This window comes from Podarcis raffonei, chromosome 7, assembly GCF_027172205.1.
Source record: "Podarcis raffonei isolate rPodRaf1 chromosome 7, rPodRaf1.pri, whole genome shotgun sequence".
In the NCBI taxonomy this organism is placed as follows: Eukaryota; Metazoa; Chordata; class Lepidosauria; order Squamata; family Lacertidae; genus Podarcis; species Podarcis raffonei.
Window position 1 is genome coordinate 36,587,297 of NC_070608.1, and position 20,130 is coordinate 36,607,426.

The following is a 20,130-nucleotide window of genomic DNA, read 5'->3' on the forward strand; positions in this document are numbered from 1 at the left end:
TAAAAGTTTGCTACTGAAATATAAATTAAGGCAGAGATTTGCTGGTATACTTTACTATTGTTTCAAAAACTCTTTTTCTGTATGCAACTGCAGAAGTTTGAATGTAGGATTCCATTTCCTGTACATTTATTCTCTAGGAATGCATAATTGATAAAAATAGAAATTAAAACCATTTAAAGCAGGGATGGGCAACCTATGGCCCTCCAAATGGTGCTGGATTCCAACTCCCATCATTCCTGACCACATGCCATGCTAGCTGGGGCTGATGGGAGTTGGAGTCCAGCAACACCTGGAGAGCCACACATTTCCCATCCCTGATCTACAGGAAGCAATCACATGGTGCCTGACAATGGATAAAACTAACCTACAAGTTAGGATTGGTACCAGCATTGTTCAGACAAGAAACTACAGGCCTTCCAAAACCTACAATTTAAGTGCTCTTCTGACCGGTTAGCAGCAATTCAAACTCCCCATTTATCAAAGATCTACAGTAGTTACCATAGTACATGATGCAGTTGTATGTGCTTATATTTATTTTCCTATGCTATTACAACCTACAAAACAATGAAGAGGTAGCATTTCCACTTTATACAGATCTGCATGTTGCCACCAATAGTTTGGGAGCTTGGGGTAATGAGAACCAAAATCTTGGCCCAGAAAAAGTAATGTTGGAGTTAATCCGCAAGTATAAGCAATCCTACAGTCACCCAAGGTCCCATATACATTACATCCACTGTGATGTTCTCATTATGCAGAAGTCAGCAGATCTCTATGAATACGCACCTCCCTCTCAGGTGGGAGGAGAGAGAAGAAATGATATAATACTACCAATGTTTCCCAAGTGCTGGTAAAGTGTTTAAAATGCAATTTTATTAACAGTTCCCCCCAAGGTCAGTACTGTCTCTGTATTGCAGAAGGGGGAGGCTAAAAGAATGACTTCTCTAAGGGCAAAATGGTAAGTTCACTGATGATTTAATAGCTCATTCTCTAACCACCAGAATATGCCTCACCAGAACACAACCTCCCCTTCAGCCCACATCACTCTATAAAGTCTCTTGCTTTGTGAAAAGGGGTATTGGGGGCCTACAGGTCATTTGTTAAGGACGGAAGCTCATATGTGATATATCTTTGTGGATCAACAGTACAGGAGATGCACATCCTGTGCCAAGTAAGCACATGTTAAAAGTAAGTAACCGAAGCTGGCATGCAATTCATTATGGCCATAAACACCCTATAACTTTTAAATACCTACATAAGTTTGTAATATTCATAATTACAAGGAGGCACATTTATCTGGAGCCAGGATTTTGGAATCTAACTGAGAACTGTAACTATTCCAGTGCAAGAAATCCAGGTCAGGTTTTCAAGCACATTCAAACCCAGAAACCTCCTAGGTGATGATGCTGCCGCCTACCAGATCAGCTTGCTGTTGCAGACTTATTTTTATGCTAATTGGGCAAACTAGTTTCAGCCAGCCTTGTGAATAGATAATTCAAAAGCACAGGATACTTTTTTTCAAGCTGAGACACAAGATGTGATAGAATGCTTCTAACTAGTTTAACAAAAGTTACTTACTCAACACAACCATCTTCTTTTTAACAATTTTGATACCCAATTTGGAAACTCCAGCCCCTTATAAAGAGCAATTTATTTAGTTCTTTGTAAAATAAATTGAGGGCAAGGAAAAGGAACTGTTTATATTCATGTTAATCTAGCTAAAATATCTCCAGATTAAAGTTTTAAGCACATTAATATAAAAAATCAGGTTGCATTTTATATAAATTTTTGTAAAATAAAAACAAAGTATTATATTTGTAGAAGGGAGGAGTTAAAAAGAATATTGAGCAAGTCCACAACTGTTTCCATTCTGTTTTTTATTAACAGTAGTCTGGAATATATATTCACTACTTATACATCTTATATTTGATTGCAGTTGCAATGGTGCAACCTCAAATAATCTATTGTTCCTGAACAAGGAAGCAAGAGACAGGTAGAAATAAGCTTGGTTACATATTTAATACACCATTTGAACTCAAAAGAACAGAAGAATCAGATGGCTCAAAAGGGGGTTATGCTTGTTCAGAAGTGCACCCCACCAGTGGAAAAATGCATTACTGAGGGGCCACCTCCACCACTGTGAACCCGCTGCACCCACAGAACACTGGGGGCTTGACTCTGCTGCCAGAAGGGTTTTCAATGGAAATTAGGCCCCCAAACAGGGCATTCCATGAGCATGAAGGAGGTGAGACAGATGCAGTCCTGGATCAGCTGATCAAAAGCCCCAATATTCTCTAAAGAGTCCCAAGGATCAGAGCCTCCACCACAACAGAATGGAGCTTTCCCCACAAAAACAAAAAACAAACCAACAAAAAACATGCAGGTGAGGAAAACAAGTTTGCCACTCCCAAAGCCTTCTGGCCAGACCCAAGTCACCAGGATTTTGGAAGTGTCAGTAGATTTGCCACTTCACACACCTCCATCTCCCACTTAGGATTGCAATGGAAGGGTCACTAAGTCAAATCGTGCACTGAGTTAACCGTAACCTTCTCCCAGCTTATCCAGCCACTTCTGTGCTCCCTCCCACAATAAATCTGCCCAGTTCTCTATGATGGTGACTATTTTTCCCAAGGAACCGGTTTGTCATTCACTCCAGCAGCAGCTGCCCTTATATCTTCTTTGTAAAGATAGATGCAACCACTGAAGCTGCAGGGAAAATACAGAAGCATTTCCCTCTGGGCAGGGTACAAGACAGGCAAAAGTAAAGAAGGAAGGCTACCATCATGCCAAATCTATTGTTAAGATTGGTTTGTAAGCCTCTCTTTCAGCAAGGGTAAGTGCCAAAAACATGTGAATGACAGAATTTGAATCTAGGTGGTGAGAAGGAACAGATTTCCCTTTCTGTTGATAAGGTGACAAGCAACATAGAATGAACACACTGAAACTTGCAGTTCAAAACATACAAGATGGCCTGATGTTAGCAAACAAACATTGGTACTGTGTGCATATTAGAAACCATGAAGTATAAGCTGCTGAACCAGTAAAATAGCAAACGGGGATGGGAGGGGCATTCACATACTGTCCATGTTCCAACATGGGTTGGAAACCTCCAGTTGGTGGATGGATTGACAGCCTTCCACATCTCTGGTCCCTTCCAATACCAGCTGTTCAGCAGAAGCAGATTTTAGAAGTCACATTCCACAGAAAGCCAGTCTATAGTACAGCCTCTATTAACTGAAAAGGTCTAATTACCATTTTTTTCTTGCTACCATGCTGACCTCTAAATGAATTGCTGTGAAGCAGGTGAGAGCTTTCACCGCCCTAACATTCAACCATGCAGGAGTTCTGAGCCACTTCCTTCTGTATTGCTGCAACTTTAAACCATCAGATCATAACCAGACAGTGCATGAGTGACACTGCTGATTCCTCTCTAAAATAGGGAAAGGGGAGAGGAATGCAAACATAAAACACAGGATAATGAAAGTGGGGGGGGGACCAATGTCTGCCTAGTTTTTAATATAACTAACAAACTACCGGTACATATTTTACATTTGAATAATTTGAAACATAGAAATCATATAATGATGGCTATTATAAAAAGAGTTTACAACGAAAACCTAAAAACAATTATGATACTCCACTGGTGAAATGCCAGGAAGACACTAGATTATCAGTTAGATATTCAGATCAAGCATCTTTAACACTATAAAATGCTGTGAAACTACAGTGGTACTTCAGGTTACAGACTCTGCTAATCCAGAAATAGTACCTCGGGTTAAGAACTTTGCTTCAGGATGAGAACAGAAATCGCGCAGCAGCGAAGTGGTGGCAGCAGCGGGAGGCCCCATTAGCTAAAGTGGTACCTCAGGTTAAGAACAGTTTCACATTAAGAACGGACCTCCAAAACGAATTAAGTTCTTAATCCAAGGTACCACTGTACTGAGATTGTTGAATGGGATGATTTATCTGGAAAGAAGATATGTTGAAGGGGTGAGCTAACAGCTCTCTATACTTTATTGCAACTCAGTTCTAACCTACGGTAGTCCTTTGACCTTTTTAAAGTAGCACTTAGACTTTAATGGTTGCACAGAAAATCTGGAGTACATCAATATCAAAGCAAACAAGCTTATTTTACTCTCATCTTTTCTCAAACATTTGTGAATAGGTGACACATCTTAAAATACATCTTAAAATTAAAAGTACCAATTGCGAGCAGAAAGACTGAAACTTCTAAATTAGCTAAATACTGCTGCAGTATAGTTTTGAAAGGTGTCAAAGAGAAATCACGGGAAAGACAAGATGCCAATTATGCACTAGTTTTAAGGCAGCAGTGTTCAAGCTTTCTGCCTTTTCACATCAACTTGCCTGTCAAAGAACCCTGCACAACAGTGATGCAGATGATTTTGGGGTGTGGCTGCACTCATTTCATGCAGAGTTCTGACCTAACCTGTTGTAGCTTGCCATCACCCCACATGAACTGAGAACATTTCCTAAAACATACTTCATACTTCCCTTTGCCTGCATATTGCACAGAAAGTTAGGTAATGAATGGAAAGCTAAATTTCAAAGAAGTGTATCCTCCATTACTTATCTTCTCACTGAAGAATGTAGAGCCCAATGTTTCCCAAATACAGTCTGAACACAACCCAGTTGGGTGCTTATAAAGTGAAATGACAGGTTTATAGATTCCATGTGTATATTCCAGTGGATAAATTAGGAATTAAGTTCACCAAACCACCACCAACAGCCATCTAGCTCCAAATGCTGAAGATGGAACTTATCACAGGATATGAGACCATATCAGTATTGCCTAAATAACATGTCTCACTTATTTACACTTTATTTATTTACATTAAACTTTACTGTTATGTAGGTGCAATTCACTCGGTTTGGAAAATTCCTTTATTTTATTTAACATATTTTTAATCTGCCTATTAGAGTTCAAGTCCTTCCAAACCTGTCACTACCCTGAATAACTTGATGTCACATTCAAATTGGCTAACTCACAGCTCACTCCTGATTTCAGGTTATTTGTGAATATTAAATATCACGAATCCAATGCAGATATTTGGAGGAAGGGCTCTTTACTAAGACCTCCCTCAAAGTAAAAGATGTCTGTTTACTCCTACCTTCAACTTCAGAAAAGCTTGTTCTTCTATTTACTTAACAATTATCACTTTAATAGTGTGCTCTTCCAGCTACTGTATTTTTCGCGCTATAAGACGCACCAGAACATAAGACGCACCTAGTTTTTGGAGGAGGAAAACAAGAAGAAAAATTCTGAATCTCAGAAGCCAGAACAACAAGAGGGATCGCTGCACAGCGAAAGCAGTGATCCCTCTTGCTGTTCTGGCTTCTGGGATAGCTGCGCAGCCTGTATTCGCTCCAGAAGACGCACACACATTTCCCCTCACTTTTTAGGAGGGAAAAAGTGAGTCTTATAGAGCAAAAAATACGGTAATCTGGGAAAGAAATTAGTCACATCCCTTTTTTAAAAAATACTGCTCATTGCCTATTTTCCAATTCTTGGGTGAAGAGATTAATTTTAATTTGCATATGTTTTGACATCTGGCTAACCTATGACCCACCAGGCATTGTTAGACTAAGCCACTCACTTTCCTGACCATTAGCAATGCTGCTGGGAGTCCAATAATACATGGATGGTAAAAGATTAGTTGCCCATGATTTAACAAGACCTTGCTTGCTTCAGATCCCTCCTCAAAAATCTACCTTTTCCATGAAGCTTTTGGCACAATCCCCATAACCTGTTCACATAATGAAACACTATCTTAGAAATAACATAGACTTACACATCTAAAAAGAACCTACACCAAACTGTGACAAAAGGATGGCAGATGCTCAAGCCCTAGCAAATGAAAGGGAAGAAAAGATGGAGATCCACATGCAGTCCATATGTACCTTCATGCAGTCCAATGTTCAGAGGTTGTTTTAGAGAAGCTGACACCACCCTCTGCTCTGAAAGAGAACTTCTTGCTAGCTACAACCCATTTCTTTGGGGTTTCTGATTACAACGTGCACTGGAGGTTGGAAGGGTGATTGTTGCGATCACTACCGTCTCAGCTGAATGCTGAAGTTGGCAAGTCCATGCGGAAATGGATCCTCCTGAGAACGATGCACATTCAGAAGGAGTTTCCGAATGTCAAGCACAACCTAAGATAATGCGGTGTCTTGGAAGAAGACTCATGTTGATCCTGCACAAGGAGGACTTCGAGGTAGGTGTCAGGGGACTGCCATCGGAACAGGGGAGGGGGCAGGTGAATACAGAGAGCCTCCGAAGCTGCTGAGGAGCAGCGCCTCATCCAGCGGTGGGGAAAGCCACACCTCCAGTGGAGCAGAGGGGGAAGGGGGTAGCCAAGCAAGGGGAGGGCTCGAAGGGCCCAAGCGCCTCACCTAGCCCGGCTGGCCAGGAAACAGACATGCCGTTTCCATTGCCCAGCTTGCGCAGAGGGGTGAAACGTAAGGAGGGGAGGCAGAGATCTGGGGTGTCTAAGTTCTTATGTTGGGGGAGAAACCAGCAGGGGCCACGCGCGGAATCTGCAAGTGACTAAGACGGACATGAATTGTGGGGTTCTGTACTGTAAATAGTTTGCACCAATAAAACCTGTAAAAGACACATCGTAGTCCTGCCTGGTTACTCACGAGCAACCACCACCCCCAACCTGACAGTAGGTTAACTGGCTCTCAACACCATCTTCAAAGTGGGTAAATCCACAGTTTATAAGATCTTTCACAAAACTGCCTGTGTACTGATGATAAACATGTTTCCAGTGTATGCCCTCATCCTTACAGCAAAGACATTCCCACTGTAAACTGGCTGATTACTGCCTACACGTCCCAAGGACAGGCATCACTAATAACATTAACTACAGTCATACCTTGGTTGTCAAACTCAATCAGTTCCAGGAGTTTGTTTGACTCCCAAAATGGTTCAAAAACCAAGGTCCGGCTTCCGATTGGCTGCAGGAGCTTCCTGCACTCAATTGGAAGCCATGGAAGCCGTGTCAGATGTTCAGCTTCCGAAAAAAGTTTGCAAACCGAAACATGCACTTCCGGGTTTGCAGCGTTCGGGAGCCAAAAAATCTGAGTACCAAGGCGTTTAACAACCAAGGCACGACTGTACTACCATAGCAAGGTGAGGTTACTGTTGGAGAGCCCCTTCAGGCATCAAAAGTTGAGGTAGAGGACACTTAAACCTTGCTGGATGTTGAGGAAGCCGTTGTGGCCAATGCAATTATGGTGTACTGAATCCCACAAGGTAAACCTGCAAGACATGGTGTGTGTGTGTGTGCGTGCGCGCAGGCACATATGCACTACACAAAAATAATGATGCTGGAAAAACTGAAGCCAGGCAATACCTCTACATAGCTCCATCCTTATTTCAGACATTGTGATATATTAGTATATTCCTATGTTTAGCTGGTGATATATTGCGATATTGAAAACCAGTTATTGCCTAGCCCTACTATTCAGCTAAGTGTTACTTGAAGCAGACACACGGTTGACCACGCTGGCATCCTCTTGGCCCTGGTGATTATCTTTATCTACAGTATAGATTCTAGCGGAACTTCTGATATTGTGGTTTTAAACAACTCCTAAGTATTTGGGAAATTTGACCATTTTGACTTTGCCTTTCACCTTCCTTTTTAACACTACACCTCACACTACATCCTGGGCACCACTTAAGATTAAATTCAGGGTCACCAGCCCTCTGACTAGTTCCATGGCTAACTGTTTCAGAGCATAATCCCTTACGAGAATCCAGAAATGTTTACATTTTTGTTGTGATTGGAACACATGTGTAGCCAGCCCATGTGAGGGTAACTAAAGTCACCTATCATTAATGAACAAATACCAATTTCAAATACAATACTGGGCAAGCTTGGCAGCTTCAAAGTTTTTAATTTTGTTTACTAAATACAAGTAAAAATAAGCATGCAAAATTAGATCACTCTATAGTAAAGGTAAAGGGACCCCTGACCATTAGGTCCAGTCGTGACCGGCTCTGGGGTTGCGGCGCTCATCTTGCTTTATTGGCTGAGGGAGCCGGCGTACAGCTTCCGGGTCATGTGGCCAGCAGGACTAAGCCGCTTCTGGCGAACCAGATCAGCGCACAGAAACGCCGTTTACCTTCCCACCAGAGCAGTATCTATTTTTCTCTATAGTGGTCCTCTAAAAGTCATCTAACTAAAACTCCCACCATCCCTGACCCCGGCCATGCTGGTTGAAACTGGTAGAAGTTAAGAGTCCCATAGCATCCAAAGAGCCAGAGGTTCCCCATCCTGTGCAAACTGATTTTTTTCCAATGAAAATTTGAATAATCTGTGCAAAGGGAAATTTTTCAATTCACATTTTTATGAATGTCTTCATTACAGAAATTAAATTCTATAATTTCAACTTACAACAGTTAACATTATATTTATTTTATCAATGAATCCACACAATCCTATGTGCCTGCTTAGAAATTTTGCAACATGGTGGAATGAAACCTGGCTTTTATTTCTCTTTCACAGCAAAAGAACTCAAAGCAATGGAAATGTGCCTGGCAGTTTTGTATGACGATATGTGATTTATCACCGTTATAGGCCTTTCACTGATGAATGCATTGCTGACCTCAGTTGGAAACGGGATAAAATGATAGCAAGATGTCTGGCATGCTGACCACCACCACCAAAAGACCACAGTGAATTAAAGGGTGTGGTGTGAGCAGTTTTATGTAGTCCCTAGCCCACGCTGATACAGAATTTATCTGCCAAGGCCATCAAATGGCGGGGGGGGGGGGCATGTTTCAAATCCACCAACCACTACACATTTCACAATGTCTGGTGGCATATTTGAGCAAAGTATACTAGGCAGTCAACTGATGGATGAAATTGCTATATTTAACTTGTAAAATGAGTGGTTTGTAAACCCAAAGTATAGAATTAATCGACAATTTGGTCTCTAAGTCTGAAAACTATAATTGAAATAAAATAAATTGGTGGTCCTTCAGTAGAAGCTTACTAAAAATATTTTCATTCCATTTATACAAAACACACACCGTATCTTTCATGTCCACAGGTCATTCATTTCAATTCATACAAAGGTCAATGACCTATCTTGATTTCAAAAGACAAGTTTCTGCAGCTACATAAAAGTTTCCATCTCTAGTAGAAAGTGTTATTCTCATGAGACTTTGCATTTAATACATCTTTGGCCATTTTTGTGAAAATCGGTTCTGAATATAGCTGTATTTGTTGATTAAAACTGCAATAAACTGAACTTTTCAGCACATCAGTCCTCAGCAATACAGTAAAAAAACCAAAAAAACCTATTCTACCAAGAAAAAGTTCAAAGCACCTAGGAGGACATTTTACAGCCTGGGTGGTGACAGCACAAACTGTTCGGAACTTTTTCAATTATTAGTCTCAAAAGCAGGAAAGGTTTGCTACTGTTGAAAATCCCAAAAGATGGCATACATGTCTGTAAGAGAAACTTTTTTATTCCTTATTGTATCACAAACAAAGCAAAAGTCAGACAAGTAATAATGACAACAGTGCAGCTTTTAGAATATGAAGGGGGTAAAATTGGTTTATCATATTGCCCCTTCTTTTGTGTGTTTTCTATATATAAGATTAAACAAAAACTCCACTGACAGCCCAGATTCTGACCACAGCAATTTTATTTTAAGCAAGCAATGTCCTTTCATATCCATTCCAGACAGAAGGGTAAAATGACATTTTGCTCAGTTTTGTTTCTACTTCATTATTAACAGTGAGAAAAATATGATCAGAGTGTTAAACCTTTGCTATTACTGGAAGAAAGAGGGAGCAAACAAATAAACCATTTCTCTAATCCAAGACAAACCTTTTTCCCAAACCTGAGACCTGGTCTTGCCATCTCTCTTACACTAAAATTAACATGCAGTCAACAGGAAATACCAGATCTATTGTTCTCCAATTGTATTGTAAACTTATTTCCAGGGGAACATCTAATTATTCCTTCACCTTGACTTTTCCTTGGTTTCCAGAAAAATATAATTATATTTAATTACAGGACCCCAATTTAAGATACATTTTGAAATATTAAGCAATTAGCCCCAAAGATGGTTCCAAAGATTCTATAGAACCAAAGCATTTCAGTGAATACATTAATTTTATTTATTTAAAATTATATATATCCCATCCTCCATCATTACTGACACCAGGATAGAGTGCAGCATAAAATAATCTTTAAGGAAAATTTTAAAAAAGAACTGATTCTTAAAAACACTGACAAACAAATCAACTAACAGAGAGAGTGAAGTCATCTGGAGATGATAGCTATCTAATTTAGTTACCACAAGCAAAACAGGATAGCCATATATCCATAAATATAGAAAAGGATCAATTTAAAACAGCTTAAAATAAAAATACCTGAAGATAATTACACTTTCAATAGCATGTTACCTACCTGAAGGACAGGCACTTTTTGTGGTGTGTTCTGCGGTGACTGGTGAAGCTGCGCCCAAGGCTGATGGTGAGGATGTGGTGGTGGTGAAGACTGGTGGTGAATGCCTGGGTGAGGTGGCATGGGAGGACAGGTTGGCATCTGCTGCTGAAAAGATGACTGACTGGGATGCTGCTGGCCAGATATTAATCGTTCTTGTATTGCTTGTGGATCAGCAAGGCCAACACCTGGACAGCCATTTGGTCTCATGTGGCCCCCCATTTCCCGTGGGGCTGAAGACATGCCCATGAACGGCCGATTCTGTTGTATATTCCGAGGGCCCATACTCCTCTGTCCAATTCCCATGGCACCAGGCGGCTGGTGAGATGGCTGAGGATGGGGCATATTTGGATAACTGCCAACTTCCATTGGTATTCCAGCACTACCAGGCCTAACCTGTGGAGGAGGTGTACCTGCTGGATTACTCATTGCTTTCATGGGTGACATGGGAGGTGGAGAAGCATAGGTTCCCTGAGGCTGTGAAGGGTGCATAGTTTGTGTGTTCATTTGGTTAAGTGAGCCACTAGGGTGAAGGGGCTGCTGGTGCATTAGTCCTTGACCACTGTTAGATGGAAACCCTACGGCATTTGGGTACCTAGGTACAGACTGATTCATTGGAGTGTTATTTGTAAGGCCTAAATTCTGATTCATCCCTGTATTGTTTACTAATCCCTGATTAAGGTTACTGTAAGGATAACGAGAATACTGCCCTGAGTTGTTTATAGTAGGTGAAGGTACTGTCTGGCCCCGAGAACTAAAATTAAGTGTTTGTGGCCTAACAGCACCCTGCTGAGGAGGGTTAGGGGAGAATCTGGGACCATGGGCTACTGATTCTCCATGGAGAGCAGTGGGAGGGTGGTGATGAAATTGCTGCACTGAATGTCGTAAAGAAGGGCCCATGCTTGGATTCTGTTGGGGCACATGAGACATGTGGCCAGGTCCTGAGGTGGCAATGAAAGGATTTCCCTGATTAAGACCTTCCTGGCTTTGAGAAAACTGGTTTATCCTCTGCTGTTGTGGCTGACCATGCTGTTGCATTGAAAAGTCACCACGAGCCATATAATTTCCCATTGGCTGCATGTGCTGAGGATGTCCCTGTCCAGGTGGTCCTGATGGTGCTGGTGGTGGCGGCTGAGTGGGTGGTGGTTGCTGCTGCTGGTATGGTGCTCTTATCTGGTCTGGCACTTGAACTGCCCTTGGCCCCCACATAGAACTACCATCTACAAAGGGTTGTGCATGCCTTTCATTCTGCATACCAGGATAGACACCCATTTGGCTACCGGTACTCCCACCGTGAGGAACTGGAGGATTATGATACTGTGAGTGAGGAGATGCTATACCATTCCCTGGGGCATTACTCATCATTCTGTTGGGCTGATCCATCAGATGCATTTTCTGCTGTTCATACTGATTATAATGATCAAAGTGGGTCAACTTTGCTTGATTTTGACTGTTAGGAGGATGGTGAAGGGGTGATTGCAATGAGGCAAATCCTTGATCAATAGGCATTTGTTGCCCCATAGCGTTTACTGCATTTTCGGGGTATCCACATTCACCCAAGCCCTCCAGTCCTTCACTGAAAATATTCCCATCTTCTCCAAACAGGCTCATCATTCCTGGATCTGCCATCTTTGTTCCAGCACGCAGCGTCTCAGAGCCACAACTAGAATACTAGTTCGTGCTTCACCTCACTGAGGTGTTTGTCTTCAAAGCCTTTAATCCTCAACTAATCGCCTTCATGTCATTCCATATTTCCTTAATTCTTTTGGACCACAGAGTGTCAGGCAAATTCGTGTTACGAGTCCTAAAAAAAAAGAAGAGAAAGAATTTTTAAAAATCAGGTTGAAAGTAAAAACACAAGTTGTATTTAAACACGCTACAGCTTTCTGCAATTCTAAATGAAGCCTTTACAAACCCTGAGCTTTTAATATTTCATTAAAAAAACCTCATATGAAGCTTGATTATGATAAGAAACTAGAAAGCCAGGAAACAGTAACCTTAAATTAATCCATTCACTACACTTCCTTGTGTTCCATTCCTGGATAGAACAGAACAAAAGAACACAACAGGCAGCTGAGGCAGCTGCCACAGCAGGCAGTCAAATGTATGAATATAGCCAAACAGCCCATCTGCTGAACTAAAACCCTGAAAATGCTCTACTTACCAACAGCATGTCCTTAACCTTATTCCCCCAAGCAGAGTAATCAGATGAGTGAGCAAGCAGCAGCAAGAACTACAATAAGCTAAGTCAGTTATATGCCTAGCTCTTAAGGTTAATTTCTTCTAGTAGTCACAAAATCCTGTTGCTCAGTTAACTAACTACACATTTAAATAAATTATAAGGCACACTCGATACGCAATGAAGTTGCAAACAGGATATTGAGTTCTGTATTAATGCAACATTCGGGCTTAATTCTTAACATTTGTATCCAATGCAGCACTAAGTTAAAGTTACTAAACAATATTCAAGTTACAAGAAAGGAGATTGAGACTAAACGTGTGGAAAAACTTTCTGACAGTAAGAGCTGTTTGACAGTGGAACAGACTCCCACAAGAGGCGGTGGACTCTCCTTCCTCCTCGGTGGTTTTTAAGCAGAGGTTGGGTGGCCAGCTGTCATGGATGCTTTAGCCGAGATTCCTGCATTGCAGGGGTTTGGAGTAGATGACCCTTGGGTCCCTTCCAACTCAAAGATTCTATGAATACATTGGCTCTGCTGGTGAAAAGGTTTGCACCAGCAGAACACTGATGCACACCAGAATGCATAAAGAAGTTGTTGGTAACTCTGTGGCACAATGGACTGTGCAATCTGTTGCACGACAAGTTTCCACTAGTGCAAGTGCTGCACTGGATTCCTCTGTTAAAACTCAACCACCCACTAACGCAATAGATCTTGTGCTAGCAGACAGAGAACACTGGATACCAGGTACTGCTTTCAGGTGTTTACTTGTATTACCATAGACATAATCCTTACAACAACCCTGTAAAGCTAAGTCAGTATTATCTGCCATATTGCAGACAAGGTAACCAAGACTGAGAACATATGGCTTGCCCAAAGCTGCCTAGCAAGTTCATGGCAGTAGTGAAATTCGAACTGGAAACTTCCTGATTAGTAACAAATTATTTGATTGTTTATTTATTTATTCTGATGGTGTTTCCTGCTTGGCAGGGGGTTGGACTCGATGACCCTTGTGGTCTCTTCCAACTCTATGATTCTATGATTCTATGATTATTTAATAAAGAATTGTTAAGGTCATAGAAGACATATACAGCCAATATGCTTATGGGGACAGGGAAGACGGCACCCAGGAATCAGACTAGTTTATTCTGCAAACAATTTTTTAAATGAAGAACGTAATTTCTGAACTCCCTGGCATAAATGGGGGTAATTATGAGTAACCAATGTAGAAATGTTTAAAACAAGTAATCAAGTTTCACTGAACGCCTAGATTGTACTACATCTTACACGTTTTTTTTAAAAAAAAACCCAACCAAGCAAATAAAAAGCAAATTGCATATTTTTAAAAAAAACCTTCTGACTTAGTCTGACATGAAATTAATGGTACAATACTGACTAAGGTGAAAAATTCAGTGCTGTGGACTTTACCTTGAGGAAACTTTTCTGTATCATAAGCTCATTAGTAACAATGAATGGATAACAACTGCAAGTGCAATATTGGGCAAGCTTTGCAGCTTCAAAAATTTAACTTTATTTACTTAATGCAACCTCTTACATCAGAGCTAGTGTATTATGTGGTGATATAAGAACAGTCTCTCTCAGAGGTGGTGCCCCTAAAGGGGATTGTTTTTCTCTCACAAACATGGTTGCTGGAAACAGTGTTATACTTAGGGCTTCAGTTGAAAGCTGATCCATGGCATTTGCTAGTTTTATGATTTTTAACTGATTTGAGTACTGGCTTTATGTGCGCCTCTTGTGTGTTATGATATATTATGTTTATACACTTGCAACCTGACTTGGGAGTCCAAAGTTGAATGACAGAATAACTAGAACGAGAGACTAACTTTCCTAACTATATAAATTCCCGCCCACAACCTGAAGAGGTACAATTTAGTTGCCGGTTTTCTCACCTCAACACCACCTAGGCCTAAGGAAGCCATTAACAACATGGCATAAAACAGATAAACCCACAGATAAGGAAAACCCTCCATTTGAAGAAATACCCACTAAAAAGAACCAACGAACTGGAAATTAAAGCCGAGGGATATAAATATTGCCTGAAACCAGTTTAAAGTTGAAATTGTGAGAGATTTCTGAATTCTGGAGAAGGCAATCACGAATTCCCGCTCGCTCCTGACACTTCAATCAGGTCGCCTGTTGCTCACCCACTCCCTTCCTCCACAGCCCAGCCGCCAACCTTGGTAGGCTGAGATACGAATGGTGCTTGCCTGCCTTCCAGCCAGTGCCTTCACTTATTTCTTTGGCCGCATGAGAGCTGGTGGGCTGCCTCCTCCCTTCCTTCTTGCACTAATCGCTGAGCAGAACATGTTTTGTTAGTGCCCCCACTGCTGAGCGGAATGGTGGCTCCCAGTAGCCACAGCTTGCGCAGCAAGAGGCTATTGACAGGGTGAGCTGTAACTGGCAGCTCTGGGGATGCTGGCAGTGCTCCGGGGCTCCACGTTTGCATGAGGTGCCATGCCATGCCATGTGGTGCCCCAGCTGATGCACTCCGCCTAGGGTAGCACCGCCCACCTGGCCTCACCAGGAAGTGGCAGAAGCTGTGCACGGTGACGCTGATTATCTGTATGGCCAGCAACTGCTTTCTTCCTCCCCACCTTCTTTCTGACATCATACTATATCAGCGAGGTTTAGCTGGCGATATATTACGATGTTGGAAAGCAAACATTGCCCAGCCCAACTGGAAATAAATGTCATTCCAGATGCTCGTTTGGACACTGACGTGAAAGAGGAAGACTGAGCAGACTGCTTGGTGGTTCTCCTGGGATTTCAGATAAAGGAGGGAAGTGGACCTCTAGGGAAATGGAGGGAGGGAGGGAGAGGGTGAATGCTCAGTTTTGGGACTGGCAGTTAGCCCCAAACATGAGCTATCAAGCATTACAAAGGACAGCTGGGGAAGGCCTAGAAGTGTGGGTCCTTTTCCCTTTCCCCACCTCCGCACCCCAAAAGCCCTGAACAGCACCAAAGGGCTCCAGCCTGACTAGAACAAGAATTTTCCTAGGGTGGGAATACAAAGCAACATTTTATTACATGTCTCACTTGTATAGTTATAGTGACCTCTCTTACAGAGATACTGCAAGGATTACTGAATAATGTTTATGAAGCACTTTATAAAATTCAAAGTGCTATATAAATGCTGAGTTTTATGGAATTCAGAAGCACAGCTTAGATGGCTTTAAAAAGACAGATTTGTGGATAACAGAAAGTGATAGACCTATAAGCCATGCGAGCAAAGTGGAACCTCTAGAGGAGAGTGATTAAGAACAGGAGATGACTGTTGTCTTCAAAACCCACTTGAGAGCTTTCAGAGGTTGTTGACTTGTATCTGCTGGAAATACTAACCTAAAATTGATATTTCTTACCTACATCTCTTTAAAACACAGGTCAAAAATAGGTAACAAATTATGAAAACCAAACAAATACAATCCAGCACAATCTATAATAAAATATTACAAAACCATCACCAGTTTAAAAGCTAACAGATGACAACAAATGATTTTGGAACGAGGTAAGCATACATAGTTTTCTATAAGACAAGCAAATGCAGGATCTAGTGGTGCTCCTGGGGTGGGATTTCCAGTGCAATCAGCATTATCAAGTTGGGCATTGTTTGTATATTTACGTATAATACTCTTCAAACCTATGAATAACATTCTCTATAGGCTGTGTGGTGATACTGAGCAAAGCCATTCAGCAACTATTCAGGAAGAGGAGGAGGAGGAGAAGAAGAAGAAGAAGAAGAGTTTGGATTTGATATCCCGCTTTATCACTACCCTAAGGAGTCTTAAAGCGGCTAACATTCTCCTTTCCCTTCCTCCCCCACAACAAACACTCTGTGAGGTGAGTGGGGCTGAGAGACTTCAAAGAAGTGTGACTAGCCCAAGGTCACCCAGCAGCTGCATGTGGAGGAGCGGAGACGCAAACCCGGTTCCCCAGATTACGAGACTACCGCTCTTAACTACTACACCACACTGGCAAGACCCAACCTTATGCTTCATCCCCGGTTCTCAGTCCAGCCAGACAGTTCAATATATAGAATCACAAAGAATCAACATGCAGTGTTTGAATCCAATAGTGAATATTTTTTCCTTTATCTTTGTCCTCTTTAAGTTTCTGCATCATGGCTTGTAGATTTTCTTTAAAGTCTTGCAAATCAGAGCCAAGTATTGCCTCCTGACTTTCATCTCTCTCTGAAAGCTAACCTCTGGAACTGCATACTGAACAGAGTCTAAACAAATGCGGACCTCAACTGATAAGTATGAGAACATGGATCAGTACAAGAAACTAAAGAATTTATTTACTACACCCCCTAGCATAGCATTCTCTAGACAGCTTACAAAATACATGTTTTTAAAAATATTAAAAGTGGTAGAAGACTGTGTAAATACAAGAACCCATATCTTGCCGAACCCCCAAAATTAAAATCAAATTTAAAATATGGAGTCCAAGATTACCTAAACTGGGGTAAGCAATGTGGTGCTCTCCAGATGCAATTCCTACCATCCCTGACCATTGTCCACACTGGTTGGGTCTAATTAGGGTTGTAGTTGAACAACATCTGCAGGGCACCATGTTGGCTACCCTGACCTAAACTATTTAACAGGCCTGGGTGAACAGAAAGATCACAAAGCTGGTATGATGCAAGCCTCTCTGGGAAGGTTCTCCCTGGTAGTTAGTTACCTGTCTCATTTTATTCAGCAGCAGCTCCCACAGCAGGCCTCCAAAGAAGTTTGGGTAATCTTTGGGAGAGTAATCCCAAAGATTCTCTGGGTCCCAAGCTGTTTAGGGCTTTAACTTGCACTTTAAATTGGGCCCAGAAACAGAATCAGGTCATAGTACATACACAAATAAGAAAAACGATCAGTAACAGGAGAAGTGGAAGTTTGAAAATGTGAAGAGACCAGAATTTATGTATGTGATAATCTAATTATTTAATAAATTTAAGAAGTAACTTCAGTAAAATTTCAGTAAAATTCTTCTGGGAATTGTTACTGGCCCCAGCTACCCAGCAGTGTGCAATTTCACATGTATATATTTGCACATTTGCATTTTCACATGTATATATGCCACTGCCCCCCCAATACCTTTAAGGCAAGAAAAAAGCATAATGGGGGCTGTCTATACAGGTCTATGTACAATGCTGAAGCATGTGTGGTAATAAGTGTTTGTAACATCTGGAGGAAACTTGTCAACACGTTTGCTTTCTGGAGCCAGAAACCACAAGACATAGCAGAAGTAGTAGCCTGGGTGAAGATGTCCCACTCTGTTACAGACTAGTATCTTGCTGATCCACCAGATCCCTTTTCCCCCAACCTACCCCTGACATTGTGGCTGCAATTCCCTACTTAGCTTCCTGGGAGAAAGCCCTACTGGACCCAGTGGGACACTTGAGTAGACATTCACACATCTTTCTACCACCAACTGTCCTGTGGGAAGAAGCTGATTATGTGCTATTGCAGTATTGTTTATTGTGGATTTTTTCAATGCAATTTAATGTTACATGTAAAGGGGATTGGAAGGATTTGTACCCTGAAAGGACGGATATAAAAAAATTGTAATAAACAGTCATGGGAAGCAGAGTATCAGCTGGAACATCTGAGAGCCAACCTACACATGATGTTAATCATGTTGCTTGCACTTCTAAATAGAATCTTTACTGCAGAAACACCAAGAGCCAAGAGTGGAGGGGAGATGATCTAGATAGGGTTCACAACAAGGTACGAAGGACTAAAGCCATCCAACTCTCACACCCGGGTTCAAATCCAGACAGGGGTCTCTGAGCTGGCCACTTCTGCAAGAAAAACCCTGCACTTGAGGGAAACCACCATGATCAATGTCATATGTAGTTTGACCTTGAGGACTGGGAGAAACATCTGTAAATCTCTGCCCATCCCTAATAACTCACTTGTTTTACTGTACTCAGGTATCTTGTAAGCCACTGCAATAATTTCAATTAGTATGTGAAGTGTAAATGTTCCAAACAAAATATTTAAGTGGCCACCTGAAGTAAACACTACACACAGAGGAAAAATAGTGAAAAATAGTGAAATTGCATGGATTATCTATACCAAATTCAAACATCACAAAGGAGGCGTAAAGTTTAGATAAGAAAATGTAATTTTTGCACTTTGAAGTATCTGAGAGCTCATCCTTACCATTTAAGCATGTTTGAAGTGTGTATTCTATTTACAACTATTTTTTTCCTTAAAAGATGGCTGCAAAAAAGTAATACTGTACTGTGTAAGTATGTATGTTCAGGCTGCCTGAAATAAAAGTGAAAAAGATTTATATCATTGTCTTCCCATTTAAAGACAACTGCATATTTTTAAAGACAAAAGTAACCCCCAGTCTTGTGTTACTCTGGTTTTAAACAGTGAACACAAAATTGAACGAGATAATGGGTTTACACAGATGCTTAAACATCTGGGAGCACTGACTGGTCCAAGACTCTCGGATACATAATATTTAAAGGCCTATCTTCTAAACTATTTGCTGAAGGGGGGGAAAGATAAAACACAAGTGTTTTCATTTAGCTAAAGTTGATTTAAGTAGATCCAAAATTGTGGCCCTTATACAAAAGAACCAGACACATTCTTAAACAGCATGCAGCTTGAGCTCCATGGAATTGTCTGCAATAGCCTGTTTGTTTGTTTGTTTGTTTGTTTGTTTGTTTGTTTGTTTGCTTTTTAACCTAAGTGCGCTGAAGAGATACATACTATTTTTAAAATATTGTTGTTACTTGTACAATGTGTAGACTGTTAACAGCAACGCATCTTAAGCAGCAAACTTCTAACCCTTTTTAACTTTCAAAAAAAAATGTGCCACAAATCAACTTATCCTTTAGCTAACTAAAACAGAGGCTTATCCATTTATTTTTCTGGGGAAAAAACAGAAAAGAGGTTGTTGTTTTTTAAAAAGCCACTAATCCATCTTGTCTATATAACAGCTGGTGAAATTTCCGTACTGACATTTTCAAAATTCATCATTTCTTTATAACTATGAAAATCAGTTAAAATGATATATGTCTGTAAAAACTTGCACTTAACATACCTAGCATGTTAGCAAATAGCTTCTCTCAAATACCTGAATACATAAAATGCAGAAACTATTTATTTTGTAACTTTACTTGAGTTTCAGAGTTAAATCTCACCAATTATTGATTTCTTGAACCTGGCTCAGTGGTTAACAGGCAGCCGGTGCAGATCTTTGAATACTAGTGTAATAAGCACCCTGGCAACTACATCAGGGCTTGGCAAACTACGGTCCACAGTCCGGATACGGCCTGAGGGGGTCGTTAAACCGACCCCTGGCCCTTGCCGCCCACTTGATCAGTCGCAGAGCACCGGTTTACCTCCTGCAGCCAATAGGAAGCCGTGGTTGCGTCCCAGAAGTCAGTCCCCGTGCAGAGCAACCAGCACGGTGCGCCAGTTTAGCTCCGCGCGGGGACTGACCG

The 20,130-nt window shown here is 41.2% G+C and overlaps 1 protein-coding gene across 9 annotated transcripts in view; it reads right to left on the reverse strand.

Annotated features, from left to right (window-relative positions):
* Nucleotides 1-20,130, reverse strand: part of CHD7 (chromodomain helicase DNA binding protein 7) — a 141,515-nt gene that overhangs the window by 93,581 nt on the left and 27,804 nt on the right. For all 9 annotated transcript variants that reach the window (XM_053396063.1, XM_053396064.1, XM_053396066.1 and 6 more), the window contains one exon: nt 10,447-12,286. In XM_053396063.1, the coding sequence (XP_053252038.1) occupies nt 10,447-12,111 (1,665 nt within the window). In that variant the 5' untranslated portion in view covers nt 12,112-12,286. The remainder of the gene's footprint in view (nt 1-10,446; nt 12,287-20,130) is intronic.